The sequence below is a fragment of the Cnephaeus nilssonii genome (genome assembly GCF_951640355.1).
Source record: "Cnephaeus nilssonii genome assembly, chromosome: 14".
Classification (NCBI taxonomy): Eukaryota; Metazoa; Chordata; class Mammalia; order Chiroptera; family Vespertilionidae; genus Cnephaeus; species Cnephaeus nilssonii.
In genome coordinates this window covers 16501185-16515843 of record NC_137085.1, presented here as the reverse complement: position 1 = coordinate 16515843, position 14659 = coordinate 16501185, and the positions used below count along the sequence as shown (strand labels likewise).

Below are 14659 nucleotides of genomic sequence, written 5' to 3'. Positions count from 1 at the left end.
ATATATGTGATATGTAATGTTTATAACTTGATATATATGTATTATCATTTTTTTCTATATTAAAAATTCCCAGGAATTAGCTACTTCTTGGGGTCCCATCTATTATATCTTTGTGATCAGACCCATGCTCTTAACCATTGCACATGGTAACTTCCCTTTTCTTGCTTAAGGGAGCCAAGAACAATGTATTATTTTAGAGCTGTGAGGACCAAAAATTGTCCAAAAACCTTAGTCCTCTTCCTAGATAATTTCATTTCTTCATATTTATATTCTTTCCAACTGATAATAAATTCTCAAATACATTAGCTTTATTTATACAATAAATATTTATTGAGAGGCTCTGTAAAATTCACAGAAACAGGTGTAATGCTTTCCATTTTGTAATGTGGAAACTGAGGCCAAAAATTTATGTAACTTGCCCTAGCCGGTTTGGCTCAGTGATAGAGCTTTGGCCTGCAGACTGAAGGGTCCCTGGTTTGATTCTGGCCAAGGGCAGGTACCTCGGGTGCAGGCTCCTTCCCAGTCTGGGAACTGGTTGGAGTGCATGCAGGAGGCAACCAAAAGATGTGTTTCTCTCATCTATATTTCTCTGTCTTTCCCTCTCTCTAAAATCAATGGAAAAATATCCTCTGTTGAGGATTAAAAAAAATTTATGTAACTTTCCCAAGGTCTCACTGCCCTATAACTTCACACAGCATGATGCCTATAGTTTATTTTGCCTTGATGTTTAATAAACTAAAGAAGAAGTTGTAAAATTCTGATCAGTCACTTGGGTAAATGGATATGAGAGCAGATTTATTTCAAGAATCAAGGAGAGCCCTGGCTGGTTTGGCTCAGTGGATAGAATGTCGGCCTGGGGACTGAAGGGTCCCAGGTTTGATTCCAGTCAAGGGCACATGCCTGGGTTGCTGGCTAGATCCCTAGTAGGAGGCGTGCAGGAGGCAGCCGATCAATGATTCTTATAATTGATGTTTCCAGCTCTCTCTCCCTCTGAAATCAATAAAAATATCCTACCTAATAAAATGGTAATATGTAAATTACCATCACTCTGCTACGACCACGATTGGGCCAGCAGGAGGCACAGGGGGCGGGACTCTGGGGTGGCCGGGGTAGCCGATTGGGCCAGCGGGACGCTGAGCTCGTGTCCCCGGCGGCGGCAAGAGCTCAGCGTCTGCGCCATGGCTGTGCTGCGGTCAGAAGGGGCCTCTGGGGCAGCGAGCTCACGTCCAGCTGCGGACCATCAAAAGCAGGGGAGCTGGGTGCCTGTCTGCTCCAGCACCAGGCCTTTCAGAAGGCTCTACCGAGCCGGAGGCTTCTGAAAGGCCTGGTGCACTAGCGGACAGGCACCCAGCTCCTCCGTGATCGAAAGCAAAAGCATGTAGGGGACCCTACACGTGCATGATTCAATCATGCACTGGGCCTCTAGTATTAAATAAAAGAAACAAGGAGAGGTTTTGAGTGTGCTTATCTCAGCTAATGGTGCCTCAGAAGGATGACACTAAGTGTCTCAGAAGGACACTTAAGGAAATTCTTGAGGTCCTGAATACAAATCAGATACAGAGATGCACCCCCCCCACACACACACACACAGCTGATTTGAGGATTCCAGTCACCAATGCCCACATCCCCATCCTAAGGGACAAATAGCCTCACTGTGGTTCAGCACATGAATACTCATATACATACATGCAAGTATAAGTAACATACCAAGTGAGATATGCACAACACTCTGTGATGTACCATTCACCCACAAACACACTAACACACCTAACTCAGGACAACTCAACTCACCACATATACATAACTCAAACACTACACACACGTACCAAAATCACACAAGACCACAAACAATTCAAAAATCTCACAAGAAACACACACCAATGACACATATGCTTACTTAGTCACACTTACTACAGCAAGCAGCACACACACTCCTATTAATGAGAGACACGCTTCCACACTTCTGACCATCCCTTGACTAGGGGAGGGCAGTCAGCATGGAACAGTTAAGCCTGTTTAGTCATAGGCACTGTCATTAAAACACCCCAATACCCCATGCACATGGTCACACACACATGGTCACATACACAAAGAGCTCAACAGCACACCTTCGTGCCCTCACACATGAGTGAGTAACCCACAGACACAGCTCCCATATGCACCAGCACACGCTGCTAAGCAGAGGTATGAGCCTCTCTGACCTGACCTTGGTTCCTGGTGAGGTCGGGCATCTTCTTGTCCAGCAGCAGAGACAACAATCTCACTCCTCATGCTCAGCTGTGATGCCAGTGTTTATGATGACAGACATGAATCAGTAGTCCCTAATCCATGCCTGGTGGTGATAACTTGTACTACATTTGCTAAAATAGGACTGTGGTTCACATACACAGCACGCGTGCGTGCGCGCGCGCGCACACACACACACACACACACAAACTATTAAATAACAGAAACATATATAATACATGCACACACACACAGTCATGGACACAGAGTCTCACACATGAACCCACTAGCACAGTGGACGGCAAACTCATTAGTCAACAGAGCCAAATATCAATAGTACAATGATTGAAATTTCTTTTGAGAGCCAAATTTTTTAAACTTAAACTTCTTCTAATGCCACTTCTTCAAAATAGACTCGCCCAGGCCGTGGTATTTTGTGGAAGAGCCACACTCAAGGGGCCAAAGAGCCACATGTGGTTCACAAGCCATGGTTTGCCGACCACTGCACTAGCACACAGGCAGATCCATCGCCAAGTGTAGATTTCCAGCTCCTCTCACCTGGGCTCATCATTGGTGAGTTCAGACACCTTCTGCTCCAGTTTATCGCCCATCTCCTCAGGTTTTCTTCAGGAGACCTAACATCCAGACACACAGAAGCAATATCTGGGGCCTTAGCACTTCTATAGACTTGCATTTTCCTTAACCAGCTCTAGAGAAATGAGTCCACATATAACACTTCACTGCTACTGAGAGACTGCAACCAAGTCCCCAAGCTTGTGGCTAATTTCTGACTGCCCTCTGGGGAGCCCAGGGTCCAAGAGTAAGAAGGACTGGAGTCCTGGGGGACAGTGTTCCTGATTCCAGTCATGCCTGGACGCCTTTCTTCTTGGGCATTGTTCAAGCTGGGACAAAGGATATTTCCACTTTTTGTTTTGAAATGATTTTAAATATACAGAAAAGTTAAAAAATGTATCAAGAATTCCTTGATAGGCATTGCTCAGATTCCATAATTGTTAACGTCTTACTATGTTTACCATTTTTTTGTTTGTATGTGTGTATGTTTCATACTTTGATTTTCAGCAGATATACCACAGTGCATATTATTAGAAGGCATATGCTATTAATTTTTCCAATGACTAGTATTTTCACTTATCTTCATTTGCTATGGTTTTATCTGCCAGGTTACCTACTGTAAAGTTACAGTTTTGTATAGTTACTACTAGTAGCCCTGTGCACGAATCTGTGTACCAGCAGCTCTCTGTGAGGCCTGGCCGCTCCACGCCAGCTGCCTAGAGGCTCTCCACAGCCCAGAGTCTCATCTGTGGCCGGGCGCAGAATGCTTGCCTCATCACCGGGGCAATGACCAAGCCTGGCCAGAGGCCCATCCGCGGCTGGGAAATGCAAACAACTTCCCTCCCTGTTCTCAGGAACTCCGATAAAGGGCTTCCTTTCTCTTTCTTGGCTGGCTTTCACCCCTGTGCCTCTGCCACCAGCCCCTTCTGTCACAATATTCTCCACCCCCTCTACCCTCTGGCTGCCCGGACTTGACCTTTCTCGGGAGTCAGGGGCCACTCAACTCTACTCAGCTCGCGGGTTCCTTCTCTTCTTATGTAAGCATTCCTCGCCCTGGCCTGGCCAGAGGCCCATCCGTGGCTGGGCTTGGAACGCTTGCCTCGTCGTCATGGCGATGAAGCAAGCATTCCACCAGGCTGCTCACCCTACCCCCCCTTCCCTCCCCCACTGGGACTGAGGTACTCTTGCAGGGCTGAGAGGACTGGGCGCTGTCATATTAGTGACAGAGTGATAGTTAATTTGCATATTACCCTTTTATTAGATAGGCTTTTAACCTTGTAATTAAAAGGTATAATTTATGTAGATATTTTGATATTATCTATATATATAAAAGGCTGATATGCAAAGTGTCCCTCAAGAGTTCTACCAGGACACCAGGAGTTCAGTCGCTTGCTATGACATGTGCTGACCACTAGGGGATGGCACGGAATGAAGGAAGGCCCCAGCCAGCAACCTGAAGGCCCTGATCTCTGGCCAGGCCTGGGACTCTACCTGTGCACGAATCTCGTGCACTAGGCCTCTAGTATAAACATAGTATTTTCCTTATAATTTCACCCACTCACTTTAATGATTCTTATATGACAAAATTATTGCAAAGGTGGTAGTCAAATGGTGGGTCTTTATGAATTCTATCATTTCTTGTATTAGTTGTATTCTATAAGAAAGAACTTACCTTTATACCCCTCTCATTTGTGTGTTTTTTTGTTTTTTGTTAATCCTTATCAGAGGATATTTTTCCAGTGAGTTGAAATAGAGTAGAATGTAGGGAGGGAGGAAAGGAGACAGGGAGAGAGAAAGAGAGGGAGGGAGGGAGAGCGAGAGCGAGAGCGAGAGCGAGAGAGAGCGAGAGAGAGAGAGAGAGAGAGAGAGAGAGGAGAAACGTCAATGAGAGACACATTGATGGTTGCCTCCTGAATGTGCCCCAAGCGGGGCCAGGGATCAATCTTGCAACTCTGGTACATGCCCTTGACTGGTTATGGAACCTACCACCCTTTGGTCCACAGGCAGAAGCAGAAGCTCTAATGACTTAACCACACTGTCCAGGGTGGCATATATTGTTTCTGATTGGTGTTTTGGAATTCTTAGGACATATTCCTATAAGTGGGGTCACTAAATCAGAAGGCATTTCCTTTTTTAATTTTTTTGAGGAAACTCCATACTGTTTTTCCACAGTGGCTGCAACAGTCTGCATTCCCATAAATAGTGAACTAGAATTTCCTTTTCTACACATCCTTACCAGTACTTGTTTGCTGATTTATCAATGATAGCTATTCTGGCAGGTGTAAAGTGATATCTCATTATCATTTTAATTTTCATCTCTCTGATCATTAAAGACAATGAACATCTTTTCATATGTATATTGACCATATGTACTAGTATGCCCTCTTTGGAGAAGTGTCTTTTCAGGTCCTTTGCTCAATTTTTAATAGATTGTTTTGTTCATGGTGTTGATTTGTAGATGTTCTTTATATATTTGGGAAATTAACCCCTTATCAGATGTATCATTGGCAAATATGTTCTCCCACACAGTGGGTTCCCCTTTCATCATTATGCTGATGGTTTCTTTTGCTGTGCTGAAGCTTTTTAGTTTGATTTAGTCTCATTTGTTTATTCTTTTCTTTGTTCCTTTTGCCCTAGGAGATATATAAACAAAAAAATTCCTACAAGAGATGTGTGAGATTCTATTGTCTATGTTTTCTTCTATGATTTTTATGATTTTGGACTTACATTTAAGTCTTTTATCCATTTTGAGTTTATTTTTGTGTCTGTTGGTCTATTTTCATTTTTTTGCATGTACCTGTCCAGTTTTCCCAATACTATTTGTTGAAGAGACTGTCTTTTCTCCATTGTATGCTCTTGCATCCTTTGTTAAATACTAATTGACCATAAAGATATGGGTCAATTTTTGGACTCTCTTTTCTGTTCTATTGATCTATATACCTGTTCTTATATGTGAGTACAGGCTGCTTTGAATACTATGGCCTTGTAGTATAATTTGATATCCAGAATTATCAATTTTTTTCATCTTTCTCCAGATTGCAGAGGATATATGGGGTCTTTTTTGGTTCCATATAAATTTTGGGAATATTTGTCTACACCTGTGGAATATGTCACTGGTATTTTAATAGGAATTGCATTGAATTTATAGATTGCTTTGGGTAATAGGGACATTTTAATGTTAATTATTCCAATCCATGAACATAGTGTATGCTTGCACTTATTTGTGTCTTTCTCAGTTTCTTCCATCAATGTCCTATAGTTATCCAAGTACAGGTCTTTTACCTCCTTGTTTAAATTTGTTCCCAAGTACCTTATTTTTTGTTGTTGCAATAGTAAATGGGATAGTTTTCTTAGATTCTCTTTTGGATAGTTCTATATTGGAGTATAAAAATGCCACCAATTTCTGGATATTATTTCTGTATTCTAATTCTTTGCTGAATTCATGTATTAGTTCTAGTAGATTTCTGGTGAAGATTTTAGGTTTTCTATGTACATTGTCATGTCTCCTGGAATAATAACAGTTGTGTTGCCTCCTTTCCAATTTTGATGCCTTTAATTTCTTCTTCTTCTCTGAACGAGGACTTCCAGTTCTATGTTGAAAAAGAGTGGTGAAAGCATACATTCTGTTTTATTGCTGATCTTAAAGAAAACGCATATCATTATTGCCTATTGAGTATTTTGTTGGCTGTACATTTTTCATGTACAACCTTACTTATGTTGAGGTATGATCCCTTTATTGCCAATTTTCTGAAAGTTTATATCATAAATGGGTGCTGGATTTTATCAAATGCTTTTCTGCATCTATAGATATGATCATGTGATTTTTGTTTTTCATTTTGTTTGGGTGATGTATCACATCATTGATTTGCTAATATTGTACCAATGTTTCATCCTTAGAATAAATCCCATTTAATCATGGTGTATGGTCTTTGTAATGCAATGCTGGATCCAGTTGGTAAAATTTTGTGAGGATTTTAGCATCTACGTTTACCAGATTATTTTATTTTAGTGGCTTTATATAGTATTTGTATTAAGATAATGCTGGCCTCATCAGAAGAGCTTGGAAGTTAGTTCTTCTTTGAATGTTTGGTAAAATTTGCCTCTGAAGCCATGCAGTCAAGAACTTTTATTTGGAGTTTTTAAAATTATTTAATTTTATTGGTTGTTATTGGTATATTCTGTTTTTCTGATTCTTCCTGATTGAATTTTGGAAGATTGTATGTTTCTAGGAATTTGTCCACTTCAGTTAGGTTGTCCAGTTTGTTGGCATTTAATTTTTCTTCGTCCTTTCTTATACTACTTTGTGTTTCTCTGATGTCAGTTATTAACTTTTCTTTCCTTTCTCATTTTATTTATTTGGGTTCTCTCTTGTTTAATGAGTGTGGTTAATGGTTTATCAATCTAGTTTATGTCTTCAAAGAACCAGCTTTTGGTTTCATTGATCTTCTGTGTTGATTTTTTAGTCTCTTTGTCATTTATTTTCACTCAAATATTTATTATTTCCTTCTTTCTACTTACTCTTGGCTTCATTTGTTGTTCTTTTTGTTGTTGTTGTTTATTTAGGTGTAGGATTAGGTTTTTGTGTTTTTGGTTTTTTTTGCGATTATTCTTGCTTCTTGAGGTAGCCCAGTAATTCTATGAACTTCTCTCTCAGGACTGCTTTTGCTATATCCCATAGATTTTGTGTTTGTGTTCTCAGTTTTGTTTGTTTTCAGTTGATTTTTTATTTCTTCTTTGTTCTCATTGGTAACTCATTCATTGTTTAATAACATGCCATTTGTCCTCCATGTGTTTGAATGTTTTTGAGAATTTTTTTTTACTGTAGTTGATTTTTAGTTTCATACCATTGTTATCTGAGAAGATGTTTGATATTATTGCAATCATCTTGAATTATTAAGTCTTATTTTGTGTCCTCACATGTGGTGTATCTTTGAGAATGTTTCATGTGCACTGGAAAATAATGTATATTTTGCTGCTTTGAGATAAAATATTGTATAAGTATGAATTAAATCCATCTAGTTTGATTTTTAACGTCATTTTTTTTTCTTCTGGATTTTTTTATCTGAAACATCTGTCCAGTCATGACAGACATGTACTATGACTTTGTTGCTGTCAATCTCTTCCTGAAAGTCCACCAAGAATTTCTTTATATAGTTAGTTGCTTCTACATTAGGTGCATATATGTTTACAAGGATTATAACCCCTTGTTGGATCAATCCCTTTAGTATTATGTAGTGATCTTCTTTTCTCTTGTTATGATTATTTTTTTGAAACCAGTGGTTTTGTGTGTGTGTGTGTGTGTGTGTGTGTGTGTGTGTGTGTGTTTTGGTTTCCATTTGCATGGAATATATTTTTTTCCATCACTTCCCTTACAGCCTGTGTGAATCTTTTGTTCTGAGGTGTATCTCTTGTAGACAGCATATCCTATCTAATAAAAGAGTAATATGCAAATGAACCATCACTCTGTTACACCCACAAGCCATGCACACCAGCCAATCAGGAGCGACTATGCAAATTAACCCAAAATGGCTGCAGCCACGGAGAGAGCAGGAGGGAGGCTTGGGTTTCCCGGTGATGGGGGAAGCCAAGCTTTCTGCACACCCTGGCTGGCACAGGCTTCTGCTTAAGGCTACAAAGTTTCAACTATCTATACTAATAAAAGTGTAATATGCTAATTAGACTGGGAGACCTCCAGAAGACCTTCCGGATGTTCTTCTGGACAAAGCCATGTTGGCAAGGCCGAAGTAGAGGCAGTTAGAGGCCAAGAGGGGAAGGCAGTTGTGGGTGATGAGGCTGGTGAAGGGCGGGGCCATTGGGGGTAAGCAGACCAGCAGGGGTCCAGTTGGGGGCGAGCAGGCCATCAGTGGGGGTCAGTTGGAGGTGATCAGGACAGTGGGGGGACAGTTTGGAGTGAGCAGACCAGCAGGGGGGCAGTTGGAGGCGAGCAGGCCAGTGGGGAGGAAAGGTGGGAGCGAGCAGGCCAGTGGGGGACAGTTGGGGGTGAAAAGGCTGGCAGGGGAGGCAGTTGGGGGTTAGCACACTGGCATAGGGGGCAGTTGGGAGTGAGCAGGCCAACAGGCAGAGTGGTTAGGGGCAATCAGGTAGGCAGGCAGGCAGGCAGGCAGGTGAGCGGTTAGGAGCCAGTAGTCCCGGATTGTGAGAGGGATGTCCGATTGCTGGTTTAGGCCCAATCCCTGTAAACCGGCAGTAGGACATCCTTCAAGGGGTCCCAGATTGGAGAGGGTGCAGGCTGGGCTGAGGGACACTCCCCTCCATGCACGAATTTCGTGCACCGGGCCTCTAGTAGAAGATAAATAAATCCCAACAAAAATGGCTGCTGCCATGGAGCCAGCAGAAGGCTTGGCTCCGCTCCAGGCGACAAAGTTTCAATTGTAGAAGATAAATAAATCCCAGATACCAGGGCCTCCACTTGGGTCGCCAGGGGGCGTGGCTGGCCTGCAAACCACCACAGGCCCCTCGCTCAGGCTGCCCCACACCCCAAGGGAACCCCCACCCTGATCTGGGACACCCTTCAGGGCAAACCAGCTGGCCCCCACCCATGCACCAGGCCTCTATATATACTAATAAAAGCCTTGGGGGTGATCAGGCCAGCAGGGGAGAGTAGTTGGGGCAATCAGGCTGGCAGAGGAGCAGTTAGGGGGCAATCAGGCAGGCAGGTGAGCGGTTAGAAGCCAGTGGTCCTGGATTGTGAGAGGGATGTTCGACTTCAGGTTTAGGCCCAATCCCACAGTGGGCCTAAACCTGAAGTTGGACATCCCCCGAGGGGTCCCAGATTGTAGAGGGTGCAGGTTGGGCTGAGGGACACCCTCCCTAGTGCATGAATTTTGTGCACCGGGCCTCTAGTCCTATCTAATAAAAGAGTAATATGCAAATTGACTGTCACTCCAACACACAAGATGGCTGCCCCCATGTGGTCAAAGATGGCTGCCCTCATGTGGACACAAGATGGCCACCACAAGATGGCCAGCAAGGGAGGAGAGTTGGGAGGGACCAGGCCTGCAAGGGAGGGCAGTTGTGGGTGATCAGGCCAGCAGGGGAGGGCAGTTGGGAGGGACCAGGCCTGCAGGGGAGATCAGTTGTGAGAGACCAGGCCTGCAGGGGAGGGCAGTTAGGGGTTACCAGGCCTACAGGGGAGGGTAGTTAGGGGCAATCAGGTTGGCAGGGGAGCAGTTAGGCATCAATCAGGCTGGCAGGAGAGTAGTTAGGGGGTGATCAGGCTGGCAGGCAGAAACAGTGTGGGGCAATCAGGAAGGCAGGTAGGCGAGCAGTTGGGAGCCAGCAGTCCTGGATTGTGAGAGGGGTCCCAGATTGGAGAGTGTGCAGGCTGGGCTGAGGGACACCCCCCCCCCCGCCCCGTACATGACTTTTGTGCACCAGACCACATGACTTTTGTGCACCAGACCAGGCCTCTAGTGTGTGTGTGTGTGTGTGTGTGTGTGTGTGTGTGTGTGTATGTCATGTTTTCTTATCCATCCAGCTAACCTATGTTTTTTTTTTCTTTATTGATTAAGGTATTACAAATGTGTCCTTATCCCCTCATTGTCCTCACAGCCCCCCAGTCCTGCCCTCACCTTCACCGCCTGTTGTCTGCATCCATTGCTTATGCTTATATGCATGCATACAAGTCCTTTGGTTGATCTCTCCCCCTTACCCCACCCTCCCCTACCTTCCCTCTGACGTTTGAGCATCTGATCGATGCTTCTGTGTCTTTAGATCTGTTTTTGTTATCCATCCAGCTATCCTATGTCTTTTTTTTTTTTTTTTTTTAGAACATAAGATGCATTAACATCTTTATTTTAAAACTAGAGGCCCGGTGCATGAAAATTCATGCGTTGGAGGGGGGTCCCTCAGCCCAGGCTGCCCCTCTCACAGTCTGGGAGCCCTCAGGGGCGATCAGGGGAAGGCAATGCCCCATTACACCTCTGCTGCTGCCACTGCCGACAGCGCAAGCCTCCACTGGCCCTGGTTACCTGAGCCTCGGGTGGCCCTGGGCGGCTGGGCAGCCACCATCCGAGGCTTGCCTGAGCCTCAGGCTGGCACTGGGCGGCTGGGGAACTGAGGGGACTGGGGGACTCCAGAGGTAGGTGGGCCTGCCACCCTGGCAGAGCTGAGGGGACTGGGCGCCACCATTTTGTGGCTGTGGATGCCACCATCTTTGAGGGCGGGACAGTCAATTAGCATATTCCCTCCTTATTGGCTGTGGGCGCTGCCGTCTTTGAAGGCGGAGCAGTCAATTAGCATATTCCCTCCTTATTGGCTGTGGGTGCCGCCATCTTTGTGACAGTGTGAGTGTCAATTAGCATATTCCCTCTTTATTAGATAGGATAATTCCTTATTGTTGAAAGTATTACATATGTCCCCCTTTTCCCCCCACATTGACTCTCCCTAGCCTGCCCTCCCCCTCCAGGCCTTCACCACCCTTTCATCTGTGTCCATGGTTTATGCATATATGCATACAATGTCTTTGGTTGATTACCTCCCACCCAACCACCCTCCCCATACCCTATGTCTTTTGATTGGAGGAAATAATCCATTTATATTTAAGGTATTATTGATAGCTACTTGTTTCTTGCCATTTTTTTTTCTTTTACCTATGTTCCTCTCTACAATATGTATTTTCTTCTTCTGAAAGCAGTCTCTTTAACATTTCTTGCAGTGCTGGTTTGGTGGTAACGAATAAAGACTGGGAACTCTTTATTTTGCTTTACCTGGGATAGTGTGGTCCAAATCTCCCCAGTGGACAGAATCCCCACTGATTCCAAACACCAGATGCTTCACAAGTTCCTGCTCAAGTCTCTGCTGCTCTGGGTTGGGATCCCTGCATGGGGTTGAGACCCTATGCTTCTTAGGGGAGGGAGCTTCATGCCTGCGATATCCCTCTGGCTTTTCAGCACAACCACACATTTATGAGGAGGCTCTCCCTTTTACCATCTTCCACCCTTCTCACCAACCCCCATGTGATTTCTACTGTACTCTTTGGTTATAAGTTTTCATATTAGCTATTCTTGAGTTATTTTTCAAATTGATTGCTCTGTAATTTAGTTGCAAATCTGGTTTGGGGCTGGGAGCTAGTAGGTGTAACTTTGAGCTAATCTGCAGATATCTTGATGAAATATCTAGTGTTTTAATCCTTGATCAGTTGGTTAAGGTGGTGTCTGGCAAGTTCTCTACAGAAAAGTTACAATTTTCTTCAAGTTATTGTTTTAACCTTGTAATTAGTAGGTATCATTTGATATTATGTAAGCATAACTTTTTCCTTATTAAAATTTCACCCACTATAGTTAACATCCATTGGTAATTCTTATATGACAAAATTATTGAAAATGTTGAGGCAAAATGGTGATTTTTCTAATTCTATTGTATCTTTCTTGCTTATTAGTTGTATTCTCCTATAAAAAAAACTTACCCTCATTCCCTAGTCATTTTGTTTTTTATTTATTCAGTTATATCATCATGACACATGAGTTCTTATTGCCTGAGTAATAATCCATTGCCATAGTTACTCATTTTGAAGCTTAGGGTGTGTGTGCTCATAGGATGTAGGTCAGGACTGAGACAGAAAGAATGGGGAATAGCCCTGGCCATTGTTGCTAAGTGGTTACAGCTTCAGCCTGCACACTGAATGGTTGTGGGTTCAATCCCAGGTCATGGGAGTCTTTATTACCTGTACTACACTGGTATCTACATCTGTATCTGTATTTATACCTTATATGTACCTATACTTGTATGAGAAGTAAATGAGGTGTTAAGGTAGGACCCAATTACTAGAAATAGTTTTCTAGTTATAAACAAAGTGATACGCTCTTAAATGCATTTTTGAAAAGTCTCTATATTTTTAACAGTCTTGCTTTATAGCACATACCAATTTTCATATGTAATTTCTCACCATGGCTGATTGCAGTCTGCCAATATGATGTCATTGTTTGTGCGGTGGGAAGAGATGTGGACAATCAGCTTTAAGCCAAGTAAACCCAGCTTAAAGGAATTAGTTCAAAAATAAATATATAAATAAAGTTCACCAGAGGCAGAATATGATGCTAAATAAGTGAGTTTTTATAACATAAAATAAAAATACATAAGCAAAAATGAGATATCGCAAAATGGAGACAAACTCACAAATTATAATTGTGCAACATGTTCTGCATAAGATTTTGCATATGTCTTATAAGAGATGATGAAAAAATGAAAAACATCAATTAGGAATAAAGAATTATTAACAATCCAAGAATCAAACATGACTTAGTTGACATAGTAATAAATTTGTACAAGACAACCAAAGGCATGTTCTATGAAAGGTATATTCCAATGTCAACCATACACTAATTTTAGGAGATCTATCTCACTGTCCTCCTAACAGAAGCAAGAAAATTTAGTGATTTCCAGTTAAAGAACTTAATCCTATTGACACACATCTCTAAGGCCTGTTTCATATCTCTGTTCCGCAGGCTATAGATGAAGGGGTTCAGCATGGGGGTAACTACTGTATACATGACAGAAGCAATTATGTCTTTGGAACCCCATGATGAGGAGAAAAAGTAAACACCTGCAGCTGTCCCGTAGTATAAAAACACCACAGAGAGATGGGAGCCACAGGTAGAAAAGGCTTTAAAGAGTCTCTTGGTGGAGGGTACCCTCAGGATGATGGTCCCTATACGCATATAGGAGCCCAAAATAACACCTAAAGGCAGGAAGAAAATCATTCCTCCCTCAGTGAATAGGACCAGCTCATTGAGGGAGATGTCTGAGCAGCTCAGCTTCAGGAGAGCAGCGAGATCACAGAAGAAGTGAGAGATGATATTATCGGCACCAAAGGACAATCGGACCAATAGGAGAGTGTGCAACAAATCATGGGCACAGGAGATAATCCAGGAGCCAGCAACCAGCAACACACACAGCCCCTCTCTCATGATGATGGTGTAGTGCAGAGGGTGACAGATGGCCACGTACCTGTCATATGCCATCACACCCAGAAGAAAATTGCCAAGACCAGCAAAATGTATGAAAAAATACAACTGAAAAATGCATCCCACATGTGAGATGGATTTTTGCTGAGTCTGCATGTTCATGAGCATCTTTGGGACAATAGCAGAGGAAAGAGAAATGTCAGAGAAGGCCAAGTGGCTGAGGAAGAAGTACATAGGCGTGTGCAGGCGAGAGTCCAGCCTGATGAGCAGGATGATGAGCAGGTTGCCCAGCACCGTGGTCAGGTACATGCCCAGGAACAGGGTGAAGAACACACTCTGCTGCCCTGGTGGGATAGGGAGTCCCAAGAGGAGGAACTGGGACACGCTGCTCTGGTTCTCAGACTTCATGCTGCTCTTCTGTCTGCTGGGAATGAAGAAGGTGTGGGAGTCTCAGGAACCTAGAAAGGAAGATCAGAACCATCACATGTCATATTATCATTCTGTGGGAAAACCAGTCATTTTTAAAATTTTTCATATTTATTTCTCATACCTGTGGATGTATGCATCTTTCCTCTCTCCCAGTCTGGCTCCACGAAAACATTGAACCCGAAATTAATCAACAGTCGCAAGAGGGTATTCTCTGTTTTATTTAACCATTACACAGTCGCAAGAGGGTGTTCTCTGTTTTATTTAACCATAATTTTTAACATCATGTCTGTGTCAGTACCTCTTGTAAGAAATGAGATGCAGCAGTGAACAAGAAAAGCAAGCTGCCCACTTCTGTGAGATTAGATCTTGATGAGCATGGAGGGATAATTTCTATACAAGCCCAGAGCCAAAACATAATAATTCACTGTGGCAGAAACAGAAAATGAGCCCTAGAACTGGTATTGGTTGTTAGTGCCTGAAAATAATGTGAGTCTTCAGGGGTGAGT

The 14659-nt window shown here is 43.2% G+C and overlaps 1 protein-coding gene across 1 annotated transcript; it reads right to left on the bottom strand.

Moving 5' to 3' along the window:
• Positions 1 to 13154: 13154 nt before the first annotated feature.
• On the bottom strand, positions 13155 to 14135 carry LOC307111138 (olfactory receptor 1J4-like; the record flags this gene model as incomplete). Its single annotated transcript, XM_079790822.1, has 1 exon — positions 13155 to 14135. Exon 1 carries the CDS (start codon positions 14130 to 14132, stop codon positions 13155 to 13157), a length of 978 nt encoding a protein of 325 aa, XP_079646948.1. The 5' UTR covers positions 14133 to 14135.
• Between the last annotated feature and the right edge of the window lie 524 nt (positions 14136 to 14659).